The 16205-nt window shown below is 39.0% G+C and overlaps 2 protein-coding genes across 3 annotated transcripts in view; one reads left to right on the top strand and one right to left on the bottom strand.

The window, feature by feature from the left end:
• The window catches only part of LOC136260823 (uncharacterized), a 176018-nt gene that overhangs the window by 69177 nt on the left and 90636 nt on the right, over positions 1–16205 (bottom strand). For both annotated transcript variants that reach the window (XM_066054701.1, XM_066054700.1), the window contains exons 9-10: positions 8169–8282; positions 8012–8120 (exon numbers count right to left, since the gene is read on the bottom strand). In XM_066054701.1, the coding sequence (XP_065910773.1) occupies positions 8012–8120; positions 8169–8282 (223 nt within the window). The remainder of the gene's footprint in view (positions 1–8011; positions 8121–8168; positions 8283–16205) is intronic.
• On the top strand, positions 1914–4632 carry LOC136261727 (uncharacterized). The gene is made up of 13 exons (XM_066055772.1): positions 1914–2150; positions 2199–2274; positions 2327–2588; positions 2640–2825; positions 2878–2945; positions 2995–3148; positions 3196–3266; positions 3326–3430; positions 3531–3630; positions 3679–3949; positions 4006–4068; positions 4117–4179; positions 4236–4632. Exons 6-10 carry the CDS (start codon positions 3051–3053, stop codon positions 3746–3748), a joined length of 444 nt encoding a protein of 147 aa, XP_065911844.1. The 5' UTR covers positions 1914–2150; positions 2199–2274; positions 2327–2588; positions 2640–2825; positions 2878–2945; positions 2995–3050; the 3' UTR covers positions 3749–3949; positions 4006–4068; positions 4117–4179; positions 4236–4632.

Genomic DNA, 16205 nt, shown 5'->3' with positions numbered 1-16205 from the left:
TAAGCTGCTGTCCTGTGGTTTTGTTTTCAGGCCGTTTATATACAATTGTAATAAGGTCTTTTCTGGCCTCTGAGCTGTCTAAGTTTTTCACTGGATCATGTGTGCTATCGTTGTATGCTGATTTATGCTGGCAAGTGAACACTTCCCCTTCTCTACTTGTTTCACCTATCATGCCAGCTTAGTTATTTATAACAAGAGCAATAACTTGGTAGCCAAGTTAGAGCCCTTTGAACTCAGTTCAAAGTCTTATGCCTGCAAGGAAAAAGGAATATTATTACTATTCCTTGCCACACCTACTTGTGGGGTTTACCCATCTGTGGCTGAGTGTGTCAGTGGACTCATCCTACTGAATTGTTCTCTGTATTCATCAATAATAACAATGGTTTCTCTTTCACATCCCTGAAAATTTTGCAACAACACCAGTTGTACATATTTGTTCTAAGTATCCACCCAGACACAAACTAAATAATTTTATTTCTGTCAAATTTTTAGGGAATCTATGGTAACAACTTTTTGCAATAATACAGGTCAATATCGTTCATTTGGCTTCTTTATATCTGCCTTCAACTGCTCCTCGTTACCATCACTATCCACAACCTTGGATGCTCTGGCCTCAGTCTGGCTGTGCTTACAGTAGGCATCAAATAATCCAATTTTGAAGATGTTTCAGTTCGTTGCAACGGCAGTGGAATGGTATCGAAATGACAGTGGAATGGTACTGGTAGTGCAATGCAATGGAATGGGAACTCATTTTTACGGCTACCGTACTCAGTCGTGGTGTGACTAAACCAGAAACAAATATAATGGTTGGTCACCAGACATTTGCCATCCAAATAGTCTGCATGTCTGACCATAACTCAGTTTGTTCAGACATAATGTCCTAGCTACGTATCAAAAGAAAAGGGATGGAACCTAAGGAATACAGTTTATCTGTTTGGTTTGGGTAGTTGGAAAAGGCAGATATGGGTGGACACAGACATGGACATTTTCAAAATACACTTTTACATCAAGTTAATTTTCATTCCGTACAGTAGTCTTCGCTTCTAGGCCCCGACATGATCTTCGTGTAGCACTTATCCATTTATAAGCGCATGTGCAGAGGATTGGTTAGCACGCTACAAGTAATTATAGATGATGTACTGCTATACAAATGCTCTAGAAATCATATGCAGTTATGTAATTGTAGAGATCCATCTAGATTACTATCGTAAGCCAGATCCAAGAGCAGTCAGCTCTCAGTATAAGGTGTAGGCGCTTATACCTATTAAGGTTCTGGCTTGTGAGGCTAAGTTGGGGCATGCCAGTGAGTATGCATTAGATTTCTGCAGCATGTGTACAACAGTATATGGTGTATGGTACTCTGTAGCTGGCTAGTCTATCCTCTGCACATGCGCTTATACATAGATAAGCACTACTCGAAGTCGATCTCTATGTCTGGAAGCAGACTACTGTATAGAACAACATTAGGTATGAAAAATAACTGTTGTATAAATGTAAAAGTGTATTTTGAAAATGTTCATGGCTGTGTTCGTGTCCATCCGACTATATCCACCTTTTCCAACTACCCAATTAGTTTATGGTTTCTACTGCTAATCATAACTACCACTTGGTTGCTAGGAGACACTACATTCTTACAACCCAAGGGGGGCGGCCATGAATGTACTAGGCCTACTCCCATTCAATTAGTAACAACTGCTAGCTCACAATAACAACCACCAATGTGTGCAATTGATAGCGTTAATGACATTGATTTAACTAGACTCTGATTGATTGAAATGTCCTACCATGACTGCACATGATAGGACATTATGGTGGGTCTACTGTTGAACATTATATTTGTCTCTGGACTATAGTACGTTCGCGTTGAGCTGAATCCTGGGTTGGTGGTTAAGAAGCCATACAAGATCAAAGGCTTTAAACATGATGTTCATGACGCATTTATTCGTAAGCTCATGTTACGGGCGCGTACTTAATTGTCGAAAATATGGCGTCCAGTGCAGCGTTAGTGAGTGCGGAGCGAAACCCTCTTGGAAAGAGGTTAAACAGCCAAACAAAGTTTCTACTCATGAAGCTATGGAACTACTTTGAGCAAGAAGCGAACAAGTCTAAAGTTTCCGTCAATGTGAAGCAGAGAATCTCTAAGGCCACTAGTATTAAATATCTTTGCAGCTGGGTTTGGTATTGATTTCGCCACGTAGGGATTTCAGAGTCATCTATTGTAAGAGTGAGGATGGAGTACCGCAAGAAAGGCGGGTTTTCTATGCCAAGAAAAAGGTACAAAAGTAGTTTGCAGGAGGCTACTCTATTCATCTAATCGTCATGGCAGGTACAAACGTTCATGAATCCGTGTCGATGCAGACAGTTTCGACCGGGATGCAATCAGACGGAAAATACATTCGTTATACGACAAGAAAATCTATCACTGTCGAAGATTTTGGTGGGTGAATTTGAACGCTCGAGCCTTTAGTTTTGTTACTCCGTCTACAGTCAAAACTTCGGAATGATGGTGTTTTCTCTGGGGGAAGAACATCACTTAGAAGGGTATTGAAGGATATGGGATTCAAGCATAGAACGATTAATGACAAGAGGTTAGTATTGCACCAGTTTGTGTGTTTTTATTTTACTACACATACATGCAGGGTATACTATGAGCAACCCCGCATAGTCCATCAGCGTCATAAATATTTGAGACGAATGAGGCGCAACAGAACTGAAGGGAAACCAGTGGTGTACTTGGATGAGACTTGGGCCAATGCGCATGATGGAAAGTCCAGAGCCTGGGTAGAGGCTGATAAGACTACTGGGGGGACTATAGGAGGAGTCAGGTTGGTTAAATAGCTTTCAAAAGTATGCTTGTTTAACCTAATTTATACATAGCAAGCCATCAGGTAAAGGAGAGCGCTTTATTATCTTACATGCTGGAGGCAAAGATGGATGGGTTCCCGGTAATTTTCTATGATGTGAAGTATCCAGTAAACACAGTTGTTCTTTCAGGTTGTGATTGGGTTTTTAAAGCCAAGAAATGATCTGCAGCTGATTACCATCAAGAAATGAATGCAGAGAATTTTGAAAGGTGGTTTAAAGAAAAGTTACTTCCAGCATTACCAGCCAATTGTCTGATTGTAATGGACAATGCCAGTTACCATAGGTAGGTATTAGATTTGTCAACTGTACACATTACTGTGTTAACTGCAGTCGCCACTTGGAGGAGCAACCAAAGCAAAAGTGGCGAAAAGCACAGCTGAAAGAGTGGTTAGATAAGAAACGTAAGGCAGTGTGTATATACTGTCACTATTTCAGTATGTGACTGTATGATGATTCACAGGTATAGCATATCCAGAAAGTTCACTGAAAAGAGATCTGTGGGAAATCATCAAACGAGCAAAAGCTCCTCCAAGATATGCTATAGATGAGATAGCTGGAAGTAAAGGTATGTTAAGTGTATACATTGTAGCTCTGACATTTTTCTGGTATGGCTTTTTTCTGGTATACTGTTGTGATCCCAGTTCTTTCGGCTAACATAATAATAGGCCATGAAGTAGTCAGACTACCAGTTGCACACTGTGAACTGAATCCTATTGAGATGGCCTGGAGTCAAGTGAAAGGACACGTAAAGCGGAACAACAAGAGGTATATCAACATTGTTATGGACATTGTTATAGTTTGGCATCTATTTAGGTTTACTTTGACTGAAGTTAAGGAACTGGTTTATCAAGGATTTGAGGCTGTTACATCTGAGAGGTGGTAATCTTTGATAAAGCACGTTCAAGAAGAAGTCGAAGATCATTACTGGGAACAGGATGGACTTCATGAGGAACTTCTAGAACGATTCCTCATTCACGTCAGCAGTGATAGTAGCGATAGTGAAGATGGTGATGGTGGTATTAATGACTCCTCCACCACCAGCAACAGTGAGTCCGAGTCTTCTTCTGAGCCTACTTCATCTGATGTAAGATTGTTTGATATTTACAATACTAGTGTTACAACTTGTATGTTGTTCTCCAGGAGTCATCGGATGGCTGGGATTGAATTCTGCAAAGTACATGAAAAAAAAACAACAGATGAAGTGTAAGTGCATGCACTTTCAAAGTTATTGTTACTTTATTATGCTTGCAGAAGGTGAACATACCAGACATTGTGTATATTGATCAGTGCAGGAGTGTTTAAAAGTCACTAAAGGTATTATAGGTCCAAATGCATACAAACAGTATTTCATTTAGTGAAACTTTCTGTAGAGTTCTGTGGGAATGTGACTTTGAGAACCAGGTGCTGATTTGAAACGGTTTGTATGGCATGTGCACAAAGTGATGGGAAAAGGATTAAAATGACAAATTGACTAGATGGGAATAGGAGAGAATAAGCAGCTGTGTGGTAAATGTGAAGTTAAAAACATGTTGTTTGCCTCACTTGCAGGTACACCTATGCTGGATAAAAGTACTTGAGCTGTTATAATTTGGGTTTTTACTCTTAATGGCTGAAAGAGGTTTTTCCCCTGAAGATAAGAGGGCCACTTACCTTCTAAATACAATGCAACAGTGGCCTCAGCTCTTCTACTCACGCAACTCTGTTTTACACACACAAAAACTGTTTATTTTTTCTTGCAAAAGTGTATTACAGCCTCTTACATAACAGATGGTGATATCATGCGTGTTGAGGGCGGGAGTGTGATGTCTGGCTTTGCCACAAACATGTGTCAACATGAATATCAAAGGGCCGCGCTTTAGAGGCTTCCCCATTGAAAATGTATGGAGAAACTTTGCAGTGTCATAACTAGAGAGTCTTACATTCGAATGAAGCGCTTTTAATATACTTTTAGCGGATTGAGAAGCGCTACGTATCGAGCAATACAGGAGGCCCGTGCAATGTAGCAATCGTAAGTTATTAATCGTTTTTGAGGGTTCAGCTCAACGCGAATGTACTATAAACCACTCCACTCTGCTTGCTGCAATTTAGTTGAGCAGCTTTGTCTTCTTGGCAATTTCTTCTGCAAGACCAGCTTCTTTCATCAATCATCATCAGATCTCGTAATTCTTTTGTAGCTAAACTAGTGTCTTGATTGAGCTGTTACATTTCATCTCTTGAATGGACATAGCTCATGAAAGAAGCTGGCCTGTTTCAAGACAAGATCACTATCTATCAACTATTAACATACATCTAGAAGCACAGTGAGAACAACGCAGAAGTCTGTTGTTCTAAGTACAGCTCGGTTACTAATAAGATGCTTAAACATTTAAATTTATGTGTTGTAAGTAGCTACTTATCTTTATAGTTCATTGCTTGAACTTGTACTAGTGTTTACTGTGAATACCAAACAATAATAACTACACTTCACCATGCCCTTCTTCAGTGTCATCACTTTCAGGTGTGCTGTACTATGGAGGAGACTAGGGCTGAGCAATATTATCGTTTTAACAATATATTGCGATATTTTGAAAGTACTGATATTGTGATATTTTGTTATTGACTATCGTGATACCACCATGCCTGTACATTATTGTTCATTGAAATCTATTTGATATGCAGTACTTGGCTAAGAATTTTTGTAAATGATAACCTGGTTACAAGGTGTGAACGCCATAACATAACCTCAAAGCATGTGTTACAATAACTGTTACTGTAAACAAGGATGATAGTAGTTAGTTTGATGCTACTTTTAAAGACTTCCTGCAGGAATACTGAGCAATACATTATGTAACACCAGCTATGATTGACTTATTTATAAGTATCGTGAACTATTCAGTATCGTCAATAGTGACTTTAGTATCGATCGTGATACTAAAATGGCAGTATCGCTCAGCTCTAGAGGAGACTTCAAATCATCACCGTGCAGTACTCTTTTTAATACAAATATTACTGTATTACTGTTACATGCTGTCGCTATTAAATTAAGTGGAAATCCAATGTAGCAAGCTGACCAAACTTGAACAAATGAGTTACACTACTCAGACTGGTTTAATGCCTATTAGTTATTTAGTGTGGAGATTTTATAGCATTGTTGTAGGATCTGGCTGATAAGTTCTTGAAGATGGAGTAGTAATTGGTTAGACATGTCCAGTATATGAGCTTTGACCTCAACGTATATAACTACTTATGGAAATGGCGTGAACAAGAATCAAATGTGGAATATACATAGATACAAGTACACAGAAAAATTTGGAATTTCAACTAGAGTAGGGACCATAACACATCGATAAAAAGTACTGAAACAAGCTGGAGTAGTGCACGATATTAAATCACAGTATAACAATAAGAAGTGTCATATCCCTACTGTGCATTTCCATTATGGTATCTTGAGCACAGTAGGGATTTAACACTTCTTATTGTTTTACTGTGATTTAATATCGTACACTAATCCAGCTTGTTCCAGTACTTTTATTGTTGTGTTATGGTCCCTACTCTAGTTGAAAATTCCAAATTTTTCTGTGTACTTGTTTGTTAACTTTTTTTGAAAATAATTATTATGACTGGTGAACCCACCCATACCGGGCATCTGAAATGGTGCCGCACACCCCAATTATCGTCTGAAAAGTGAAGTATCCGCTATGCTTCATTGTCAGCTATGTTCAACCCGTTACACAGCATTTCGAATCAAGAACTGTTTGAAAAGCACCTCTGTAATCCACGCATACTGAAAAAAAAATGGTGCCGCGTGCCCCAGTTATATCAATTATCATCTGAAAAGTGAAGTATCCATTACGCTTCGTTGTCGGCTATGTTCAACCCATTACACAGCAGTACGAATCAAGAACTGTTTCAAAAGCACCTCTGCTATCAAAATAGCCACTATGAAAAATACGGACAATTTCCATTACGAAGGGAAGCCATTACGTGCTATCGCCAAATTGACACTTTTCGCTGTTAGCGAAGATGAATGGGAGACAAAGAAGGGCACTGGTAAGTCCATGAAGAATGCATTGTACGTACTGCGGTATGCTAAAAGGCACCTGTCGGGCTGAAGCGACATCGAACAGTGAAAAAATCAAGCCTGTAGCCTTAGCCGTTATCGAGTTACACTTGTCTGAAGGCATCAGTCAGTCAGTTACTTACTTACTCAGTCAGTCAGTAGAAAATTCTGTTAAATAAATTATTTTAAAAATTCCATAGCAACTTGTTGAAAGCATTTCGGGTCAATCTGAAAGCTTGTTTGGGCTTAGTTCTACCTAACCAATGCTGCCTCATCATTGTCAGGGGAAACTGAGGCTGTTTTTGGATGATATTATTTTGTGGACCACGCCTACTTCTTTGTGGTCCCTACTATACAGTACTATCGTACTGTATGATAAAACGCATTTCAAGAAGAGCTCTTTCTAAAACTTTAACATTTTGATTCAAACTATTGCTCCTATAGCAGACAGGTGGCAGAGTATAGTAGATAGCGATGTAAGTAAACCTACATTGAAAAGACAGGGTAAGTAGCTATACATAAGTACAGCATAATGGTTACAAAATTACAGTATATATACATAAGTAGCTACACTGCACCTCCGTAGTAATGAAATACGCCACTGACTAAATGACCACGCTGTGTTCTTCATGCATTACTTATGGCTTTTACCTTGTGTGCCCTTGGCTTGATGTGTGGCCGTAGAATTCCCCACACATGGCCATGAAATTCTCCACTCATAACCATCTATGCAGAAAGGTGTGTGGCACCACACGTAAAATGTCACGCATGTGTGAAAGTTGTAAGTGGATTGTACTGTACTCATTTAGTGCATTTAGTGTTACAAGCATTAAACTTTTCCTACAGAAATGTAGGAAAGATTTAGTGTTTGTTACACTAAATCTCTCCTATATTGGTGTAGGAAAGATTTAATGCCTTGGCACTAAATCTTGCCAAATTTTCCCTACATTAATGCAGGAAAACACCCCTATTTAGTGCCTTTTTCTATGGAACCCTCACACTACAGACATGAATATCAAAAAATATCCTACACTTCACTATACTCATGTACGTATACAAACACACATCCACCCACACACCACACTGCAGAATGCAATTGCCACTCACCATAGAATGACTCTCAGATCGACTAGCTATATTGGCTAGCACAGTCAGAGCATTGATGACGTCTTTCTGAGCTGGTTCTGTCACAATCTCTACCAACAAGGCTAAAGCACTACAACAGCACAGTATACTGCTCTAGTAATTTAGCAAAATAACTTACTTCAAGTTACACAGTTCTGCTATCATTTTATCATGACTAGAAGATGCTGCTAACAGCTTGAGAGCAATACTTCTTGCCTCCATCTGCGTCACCAGCTGGCCTGTTAATGATGGCCTACAGCAATATAAAGATTAAAACTTCATAAAAAGTGTACACAAGTAGGTAACCCATCATTTCATTACTCTAATACAACAAAAACTGAACGAGTCTTGGCCTAATGTATTTCGCGGACTGGACTCACGGACTGGACTCGCGGACTGGACTCACGCACTGAGCTGGAAACAGTTTTTAAACAATAATTCAGACATTATCCATCTCTTGCAACACTGAAGACACCACTATCAAGCTACAACTGCTAATACTGTTCTTCCTTACAAGTCAACAAACTAGCGCATGCACTAATTAATTAGAATACACTTACAGTGCACGAGTACTAGCAGTGATAAAACGTGATAGAGGCCGTTGTTGTAGCTTAGATCTTTTTCCTTTGTTGCTCCAGTACTTAGGACTAGTGTTAGGGCTGTAGTGATGAGCCAGTTTATTTGTATAGCCCCATCACCTCGCCGGGCAGTGCCATCTACAGCTACCCTGCTAAGAATTGTTACTGACTCAACTCTAGCACTAGTGCCAAAACAATAAAGGAAAACATCTATACAACAACAATAGCCTCTATCACGCTTTATCACTGCCAGTACGTATCATAAGTGCATTCTAATTAATTAGTGCATGCGCTAGTTTGTAGACTTGTAAGGAAGAGCAGTATCAGTAGTTGTAGCTCGATAGTGGGGTTTCCAGTGTTGCAAGAGATGGATAATGTCTGGATTATTGTTTAAAAACTGTTTCCAGCTCAGTGCGTGAGTCCAGTCCGTGAGTCCAGTCCGTGAGTCCAGTCCGTGAGTCCAGTCCGTGAGTCCAGTCCGTGAGTCCAGTCCGCGAAATACATTAGGCCACGAGTCTTCATTAGCCACAGTGCATTACTATTGCCCATACATGTTTATTAAATTTCAACCTGAACCTTTGCAAAACAGTAATACATCACAGATATCCACGGTTCATAAAAACCACGTATAATGTAAGTTCAATTAGGGATCATTGAAAAAAAGGTTTGGAAACAACGGAGGATGCCTACACCTGCAATGGACATTTAACTCCTAATTCAGTCTATAGCTACCTATGACTGAATTAGGGATTAAATGTCCACTAGTATATCAGGTGTAGGCAACCTCCCTTTTTATTTATTTATTAATACCATAATTTCACTGCCCATACAAAAGTCTCAATAGTAGCAGTGAAATTTATCCTGTATTTCACTGACAGCAGTGAAAAAGTTGTAATTGCAATTTCATTAGCTAGAATTTATGTTAACAATGTAGTGCCAATTAGTGTTGATGCGTGTTTAGTACATAGTGACAAATTACGTACATAGCAATGCTAATGCACAGCATGCGTATATGCAGCGAGTATGGTATTAACTGGGAATAGCATGGGTAGCAGTGAAATTTGGGATAAATGCCACTCTTGTTGTATTGGAAATGGTAAATTTCCAATACAACACTCATGGTATTTATCCCAAATTTCACTGCTACCCACTAGTACTTATTTATTTATTATTTTTTTTCAGTACATAAAATTATAGCAAGAGTATATAATAGAAACCAAGAGTGTCGAACGGTGTATTAGCCTGTGATTAATGATTGCATAAAGTAACAAGGATATTTCAATAATTGTTTGTTTACACAAAATGGTAATTTGAAATGCATATGTGGCAACGAGTCTTTGTTCACCAGTTTTCCGTGTTATTTGTATATGTAATAGGATGGATGGCTGTGGTATTCGGGATTAACTTTGCCTCGCACTATTCTTCCTACCTGTTTACAATGCGAGAACTATTAATCCCGAATACCACAGCCATCTGTCCTATTGCAAATTAATCCGACAACCATAGCAACTGTTACTAGGCAACAGAAATGCAAAAAATAACCACTGCAAAAGACCAATCACACTTAGCAACCATTGCCTAGTAACCATTGCTATGGTCTTAAAGTGACATTTACCTTAGTAACGGTTACTTAGCAACCGTTGCTAAGCAACCAAATTGTTGCTATGCCATGGGCATCTATCACTATGGTAACACTAGTTGTCAACTCGAACATTTACTTCTAATAGAAACACACCACACTATTTTAGCCAATCAAATTAGTATTACAGATTTTCATCAAGGGACCTTGACAACAAGTGTAATACTAATTTTATTGGCTAATCGCTTGACGTATTTCAGTATAATACGCCAAGCTGCTATTGAGAGTATTATATTGTAACACATTCAGTTGTTGGATTAAACCAAGTATTCAACAGTTAACTAGTTGCGGTTTCTATGACCAACAACCAACCAATACTATTATATGAATACATATGAGGCTCGTGTGGAGGAATGAGTGTGCCAGGGTGGAATGGCTGAATTGTCTTGTATTGTTATTGTGTAGCTAACCATATTCCTGGTGTAGGGCACACGTGAGATGTTCACGTGATCCGGGAGACAATTCAGCCACTACAAATCTTCATTACAAACTCATGTGGTAAACAACCCACCTAAGCTGGCATTAATGATGCCAGCATTTAATTACCCACATGAGTAGACACAATGTGGAACCTGGCAACACCCATACAAGCAAGCCATTGCATTTAAAAAGTCACATACCCATAGATGTGATAGTATATACACAGCCAACAAACAAGTCTGTCACATTAGAATAAAAAGCTATGGTGGATGCTCAATCTGTATGCTACTGTCATTGCCATTTTATTTTAATCTGAGGTGGAAACTGATATAATTATTGCTGTAACATTCCTGCATGGACGTCTGCTTGAGGCACACTGCAGCTGCATCAGTTGAGCACGGGATAAGGTTGAGTCTTCCTTTGACATTGCATACGCGTGGTAACTCAAAACCACTGAAAGCCATTTGCCATGCATTTCCGACATTGTCCAGGGGCATTGAACTGAGCCATTATCCAATGAGTGCCTTACCAGACTTGGCTTGGGCTAAGAAACCATTTGGCGTGTTTCATCTCAGGTTGAACCTGGGGACTGTGGATAGAACCAGGGATCCAAGGAGGTGAAAATATGATGATATAAACTAGAAAATAATGTATGACGGTGTTGTAAATAAGTGTCACATTTGTCACAGTAATGTAGAAAAATACTTCATACTAATGGATATTTACAGAGACGATAACTACTAAACCAGCAAGGTTATGATTATTACACTGACTAACAATGAATAAATGAACAACTAACTTGAGGTACAAGACCACTTACAACACACTATCCTTCACTATAAAAGAAGGGGAAAAAATCAGCAAAGGTTTAAAGTAATGTTATACTTGTGTCAACAATTAAAAATCCAAATAATAGCATTGTACTATTATGTATGCCCGATATCCAAAATTTATCACATCACCTTATTGTTATTACAGGTATTATAGCATTAATAGTGTATACAAGAGACTTGAGCTGTCAGCATTCTGCTCCAGTACCATTACGTGCCAGGAGCTAGGGCAATAATTGTGAAGGTATTTATTGAGAAAATTTTTATTTCTCTTCAGCGAACACTGGGAGTAAAAATCACTTGTAGCATAATTTGATCCAGACATGTTACAGTATCTTTCAGTGGAGCTTAAGTTAAAGAATAGTTTAATAAAATTATGATATAGTGACAAGCTGTAATTGCTGTCATTATATAATATATAACAACGAACATAGGGTCTTTAAGTGTATGACAATGTTGGGATCACATGTGCAAATTCTATAATCCATACTAAAACTTCCAAAGCTTTATCACATAAATAGAATCATAGTGAAATTGCCTCGTAAAATATCCATTTACTGAAGCTCTTGATGTATTACATGAGTCTGTTGGGATGACATTATTGTTGGATCCTATTGCCATCAGTCAGTATGTGATCAAAATCCAATAGCATTGTCTCTGTAAATCATTGTATAAATACCAAGAAGGTGTGAGATAAGTGAATTGATTGCTGGGAAGCACCTACATACATATAAACCCAAAACAACTATCTACACAATACATTAGAGAGAGTGGACAGCCAAATGATGATCACACTCCTAAAAGGGTGGAACATAAGGCCCCTTTCTCCTTTTAAGGACTGCACGATAGTGATTAGATTATGAAGATAGAACACAGCTGCAGGATAACAACCCAGTATCACCACACATAAGGTGTATAATGTAAATAAAATATATTGCTAACATGATAATGCTAACATGATGAAGAGTATCGTTATACTTTATGGCTTGTCAGTGATTGAAGATAATGAGCTCTCACATACATGAGTACCACTATTTGTGATATGAGATAAGTACAAGGTGGAGCCAACAAAATTTCTGTGTAGAGAACATTTGCAGAAAAAAATGATATGATGGATTGTTGCAACTGAGTGACAGTCATCAACTGGACTAGAAACTTTGCTTTCCTTTCCAGTAAACATGCCAGTAGATCTGTTTTTAAGATGAAAGATACTCCTATCACTGTTACTACCACATTATATATTTGGCAAGCATACGTATGCTAGCCTGTTGAGCAACACATTGCAAGCATGCCAAAAATACATAATAGCAAGCACACATGATCCACTTAAACAACACCTAATGGCAAGCATGCCAGTTGAGTAATGCATAATGGTAGACAAGCTGAGTAACACATACTGGCAAACATGCCAGTCACCCTCTTGAGTAAGCATGCTGGCAGCAGTCCCTCATGCAGACTCCCTCTTGTGTAACACATAAAGGCAAATGTATCAGTCTCTTATAAGTACGTAACACATAAAGGCAAGTGTACCAGTCTCTTATAAGTACGTAACACATAATGGCAAGCGTGCCAGTCCTTGTGGAACACATACTGGCAAATGTACCAGTCTCTTAATAAGTAACACATAATGGTAAGCATTCCAGCCTCTCTTGTGAAACACATAATGGAAAGCGTGTCAGTCCTTCTTGTGTAACATATAATGGCAAGCGCACCAGTCCCTCTTGTGTAACACATAATGGCAAGTGTACTAGTCCTTGTGGAACACATAATGGCAAATGTACCAGCCCCTTATAAGTATGTAACATATAATAGCAAGCATGCCTGTAACACATAATGGCAAATGTGCCAGTCTCTTAAATAAGTAACACATAATGGCAAGCGTGCCAGTCCTTCTTGCGTAACACATAATGGCAAGCATGCCAGTCCCTCTTGAGTAACACATAATTGCAAGTGTACCAGCCTCTTATAAGTAACACATAATGACAAGTGTGCCAGCCCCTCTTAAGCAACATATATGTTCCAGTCCCACTTGAGTCATTACAGCAAATGTCATAATGGTAGGTGTGCCAGTCTCTCTTGAATAACAAAATGGCCAGCCCTACTTGAGTAATACATAACAGAAAGTTTGCCAGTTAACGAGCTGTCATAGTTGAAGATGATGAGCTATCATATATACCAAAACCACAATGTGTAGGAGCACAACATGATATAACATGGGTGTGTTGTAGATACAGTGGACCCTCAATTATCCAGCCAGCAATTATCCAAATTTTTTCTGTTATCCAGACTGTGGAGGTGACTGTTCTATTGGAGTACTTTGTCTAGTCAGTGGAGACATTTCTATTACTTTTAGTACTATGATTGAGTGGAGGTTTGAGTTTCAAAGGCTGGGCCCTAACACTGCTGAACACACAGTACAGGAACACCATAAGAAGCTGTGTAGGAGATGGAAAAACTGTGCCACACTATTGGATAACACACAATGGCAAGCATGTCAGTCCATCTTATGTACCATCCAGTAACCAATGCATAATGGCATGTGTGCCTGATCTTTTAAGTAACATATATGGTGGTGAACATGCCAGTCCCCTTTTCCGTAACACATATTAATGGCAAGCATGCTGGTCCCACAAGCGTGCCGAGTCCCATTTGAGTAATACCTATCACTTGAATAATAGATAGTACACAATATACCAGTAATTCTGAGAACAGCTAGTGCACTGGCCCTCTTAAAAAATGCAATACCGCATTAGAAAGAAGAGAACAGCCATACAATAGTCGCACCTCCAATGGACAGTGGTACACAAAGTTCTTTTCTCATTCCTTCTTCCTCAAGCTCTTCAATCAAGTGGAGTTTCAGAAACAGTAATATGAGTAAGCTGCAGTTGGTAGCATGATAAATTGATCCATCCCTGATTGGTCTTGCATAGCAACTGAAGTCTAGATTGCTGGAAAAGCAGAGTATTAAGCTGTAGCTATGAACATCCCATTCTAGTTGTAATTGAACGTTGGCTTTCCACCACAGAGTGCTCTTGTTTGAATCTTCTCCCACATTAAATGGCAAATATCCATTGGTTTCCCATTGTAATATCAGGAAAGTATAGTTTCATGTTTCTGAGTTATTCCAAAGGTTGTCACAGTCAATGCGAAGCAGCTAGCCCCTTGAGGCACTACCCAAATTTCTGCATTGGACCCACCCGGCCAGTAGGCAAGCGTGCGCCCACGCCAAACTCTAACAAATATACACCATATTAACTACCTGCCTAGGCGTCCGTGGGCTTGTGAGTTAGTTACGTGAGTAACAAACGCAAAGTAGTTACGTGAGTACTGTAACGTACTGAAACAAATGTGGTCCATATTTGAGCTCTCCCGACACTGTTTCTAGTGTAAACACCTCCACCCAAGTCCAGGAGTTGTTCTGCTGGCGAATAAAAGTAGGAAGGTCCTAAAACATTCATAATTCCTGACTGAAAAACAGCTTCCCAGCTCGCTACGGCTTGTCTGTTGAACGTCGCTAAGTAACCAGTTGGTGGGCACCTCAATCTTATTCAAAATTCCCGCCCACACTATGTTGGTGCACGTGAATACACTGTGTACTGTTGTTCATATTTCCAGATCAACAGTGCTAGCTATATGAATATTCTAGTTAGCACTGTTTAACCTGCAGTTAAACTTGTATTATTGTACAAAGAAAGTGTAGCAAGGACCCAAGGTAACTCCAGCTTGCTAAAACAACAGTTGCACAAACGAGCGTGTTGCCATGCATTCAGGGATCTGCTTGGCAGTGCCAGAACTTTACATTAGCCAAATCCCTTTAACACTATCATGGTTTCACTTGGTTTAGTGGTCGAATTGGTTTAAATACAGCAACCCTTAATAGCAATGAAAATGAACAATTACTAAAATATCCGTGGTACTTTATGCAATCATTATCCACTGGGTAACACACCTGTTAGATACTCTTGATTTTTATTATATACTCTTGATTATACCGAAAGCCATTGGCAAGTGCTGCCAGTGACTCACTACATATTTTTCCTTACTTTGGCCCCTTTTCTGTTACACCTTATCAGTCACTAAGTCAAGTCATTAAGTCTAAGTCCTTGAAATTAGGTTAGGTAATCGTAAGGCTGCAGCACATGTTACTGTCAGACCTTCAGTGCTGGTCACTGTAAAGTGTTAATGTAAAATTAATTATATTATAAGTAATTGGTCACAATAGCGATGGTGACACTGTTGAACAGTGGCAGTAAGGACAAAGGTGGTGGCAGTGTCTGTACCTAAACACATCCGTTGCCTTGTTTCCCTATTTTTTTTCTATGGTCCCTAATCGAACATAAAATTCCTAATTTTTCCTTATGCTTGTTATTATGACTGGTGAGTGGACGCATACTATACCATAAGAAAGAATGGTGCCTGAGTTAATGTTTTTGTCTGAACATGTCAACTACTGACTGAAAAGTAAAGTGGCCATTATGCTTCGCTTTCAGCTACGCTCAGAGCACAATAGATCTATCAGTAGAACTAGAACGTTATATGTATGCTCTACATAGAAGTCCTCAAAATGTGTATGCCATTAGAGTATTACACTAAAGCATGCAATACAATGCTATGTCTTCAATATAATCATCATTGTGTCTGTATAGATTAGAAATTTGAGTAGAAACAAACCATAAAGTCAGCTATAGGCTGGTTTTGGGATCTTATAA

This window comes from Dysidea avara, chromosome 7, assembly GCF_963678975.1.
Source record: "Dysidea avara chromosome 7, odDysAvar1.4, whole genome shotgun sequence".
In the NCBI taxonomy this organism is placed as follows: Eukaryota; Metazoa; Porifera; class Demospongiae; order Dictyoceratida; family Dysideidae; genus Dysidea; species Dysidea avara.
The sequence above is the reverse complement of the archived record's forward strand: the minus strand, read 5'-3'. Positions and strand labels throughout refer to the sequence as shown.

Bases quoted from the DNA above. Each gene is read 5' to 3' on its own strand.
- LOC136261727 (XM_066055772.1), top strand. From the start codon at position 3,051: ATGAATGCAGAGAATTTTGAAAGGTGGTTTAAAGAAAAGTTACTTCCA. The intron at 3,149-3,195 runs GTAGGTATTAGA...TGTTAACTGCAG, and splicing joins GACAATGCCAGTTACCATAG to TCGCCACTTGGAGGAGCAAC. The intron at 3,267-3,325 runs GTAAGGCAGTGT...GATGATTCACAG, and splicing joins AGAGTGGTTAGATAAGAAAC to GTATAGCATATCCAGAAAGT.